Raw genomic sequence first — 2,621 nt, forward strand, 5'->3', positions numbered from 1 at the left:
GATATGGGTAAAAGAAAGTGTATGTGTGATCACCCTGTTAATGAAATAGATCGAATTAGACGGGCTTATCTGAGGGCAGGACCTTTTCAAACAAAACTTGCATAATATCCAAGTAGACAATATGGTAAACAAGTGCATCGATGTCAAGAACATTGGTATGATAAGTTTCGTTGGCTAGAGTATTCTCCGACAGAAGATAAAGCATATTATTTTTATTGCTTTCTTTTTCTTGATAATAGCCTTCGAATCTCTCAGCATTGGCAACGGTTGGGTTTAATAATTGGAAGAGGGTTAGTCAAGGAGAAAAATGTGTTTTTCTTACCCATGTTGGTTCTTCACCGTCTTTATATCATAATGTATATGTAAGAAATGCAGAGATTTTGATGAGACTGAGTCATCACATTGACAAAGTGATGAATGTTGTATCCCAAGAGGAACGCCAGAAAGCTCGTTTAAGAGTAAGAACCTTAATGTTAGCTCTTTAGTGGTTAGCGCTCCAAGGTTGCACATTTAGGGGCCATGATGAATCTTTATCTTCATTGAATCGTGAAAATTTTATTGAACTGGTTGATTATTCTAGAAAAATGAATACAGATATTGGTAAAGTTGTTTTGGCTAATGCTCCAAAAAAATGCCACATACACTTCTCTAGATATCTAGAGGGAGATTTTGCACATTATTGCAAACCGAGTACAAGGTATGTTTCGTAATGAAGTTGGAGATGCACCGTATTATATCCTTGTTGATGAAGCACGAGATGCATCTAAACGAGAACAAATATGCATTGTATTGAGGTTTGTCAATAAAGAGAGAATTTTAAGAGAATGATTTTTTGCAATTAAAAGTGTTAGTGATACTACCTCGTTGAATATGAAAAATCAAATTTCTGATATTCTTAGTAGTCACAACCTTTAAATTTAGAATATGTGAGGACAAGGGTACAATGGTGTTAGTAATATGCGGGGTGCTTGGAATGGGCTCCAAGCTTTATTTCTGAAGGATTGTCCTTATGCATATTATGTTCATTGTTTTGTGCATCGTTTGCAATTAACATTGGTTTCTGCAACTAAGGATGTTCGTGACATTTGGCAATTCTTTTCTCATTTGGATAATTTTGTTAACATTATTACTTCTTTGCCTAAGTGTGTTTGTGAGTTGAAAGCTGCACATAGAAAGGAAATTGAGCATTTGTTAGAAACTGGGGAACGGTTAACAGGAAGTGGGGCTAATCAGATTGAGAACTTGCATAGAGCTGGAACTACTCGTTGGAGTTCTCATTATGAATCTGTAAAGAGCTTGATGGATATGTGTGTTGCAACATGTAAAGTATTTGAGTGCCTAATCGAAAATTCTCCAAGTGCTATATCTCACGCTGAAGTTGATGGTGCATACACTTGCATTACAAGTTTCGAATTTGTATTTGTCTTGCATTTGATGAATCAAATATTTGCAGTTACTGATATTCTATCTCAGACCCTTCAGAAGAAAAATCAAGATATCTTGACTGCTATAAGATTTGTCTACACTACAAAGATTGTGCTTCAAGCTTTGAGAGAAGATGTTTGGGAAGAATTCCTTCAAGAGGTAACATCATTTTGTTCAACGAATGATATTTGCCTACCTGACTTCAGTGGTTCATATATGGTTGGTCGTTCACGTGGTCGTGAGTATCCCTCAGTTGAGCATCACTATCATTTTGATGTTTTCAATAAAGCTATAGATTTTTTCTTGGTGGAGTTAAATACTAGATTTAATGACACATCAATTGAAATTTTTTCTCTCAGTGCAACATTGGATCCTAGAAACTCATTGGAATCCTTTAATATAGCTTATATTTGCAAGCTTGCAGAGAAGTTCTATCCTCGAGATTTTACACCACAAGATATATTTTACTTGAAAGCAGAGTTACAACATTATCAGATTGATGTGGTTTTTGATCGTCGATTTTAAGTACCTACTCTACCTGATTTGTATCAAAAGTTGGTTGCAAGTGGAAGGTTAGAAAGTTATGTCATGCTAACTAGATTATTTCATCTTGTATTGACATTACCAGTTTCTACGGCCACTACAGAACGAGCATTTTCAATGATGAAGCATGTGAAGACGGAAATTCGTAACAAAATGGACGACGATTTTCTTGCTGACTATATGACATTGTACATCGAACGAGAATATACTATGACTTTAGTTATAGATTCTCTTATAGATGAATTTTATGTTGTGGGTAATCGTCGAGGTCCATTTTAGTTGGTACTTTTATATTTTGATTTATTTTGTCATAAATAAAATTTATGCATTGTTATGAACTTCAAATTATCACACCAATGTTATATATTGCCATTAGATAATGTTTAAGAACTTTCCGTTGAGGTTGAGAAAGACTGCAGCAAATAGTTTGATTTGTCCATATGAAATAGATTTTTATTAATAATTGTAGCCATCTTTTTATTTGATCTAAAAAAAAATTCGGGGGCGCTGCCCTCAAACCCTAGACTATCACACCATTTTTTTTTCTACACCCCTGTTTGCCGCACCCCCCCCCCCTCACACGAATCCTAGCTACGCCCCTGATTTGAACACATTAAGACAACCCACTCAACCAGGTGTGTAGAGCCCTTGTG

The 2,621-nt window shown here is 35.5% G+C and overlaps 1 protein-coding gene across 1 annotated transcript; it reads left to right on the forward strand.

Moving 5' to 3' along the window:
* The first annotated feature begins 957 nt into the window (after positions 1-957).
* Positions 958-1,950, forward strand: LOC149833926 (uncharacterized). The gene has a single exon (XM_090009234.1). The coding sequence runs from the start codon at positions 958-960 to the stop codon at positions 1,948-1,950; it is 993 nt and encodes a 330-aa protein (XP_089865360.1).
* Positions 1,951-2,621: the final 671 nt, after the last annotated feature.

This window comes from Nuphar pumila, chromosome 6 (genome assembly GCF_984573655.1).
Source record: "Nuphar pumila chromosome 6, dmNupPumi1.hap1.1, whole genome shotgun sequence".
NCBI lineage: Eukaryota > Viridiplantae > Streptophyta > Magnoliopsida > Nymphaeales > Nymphaeaceae > Nuphar > Nuphar pumila.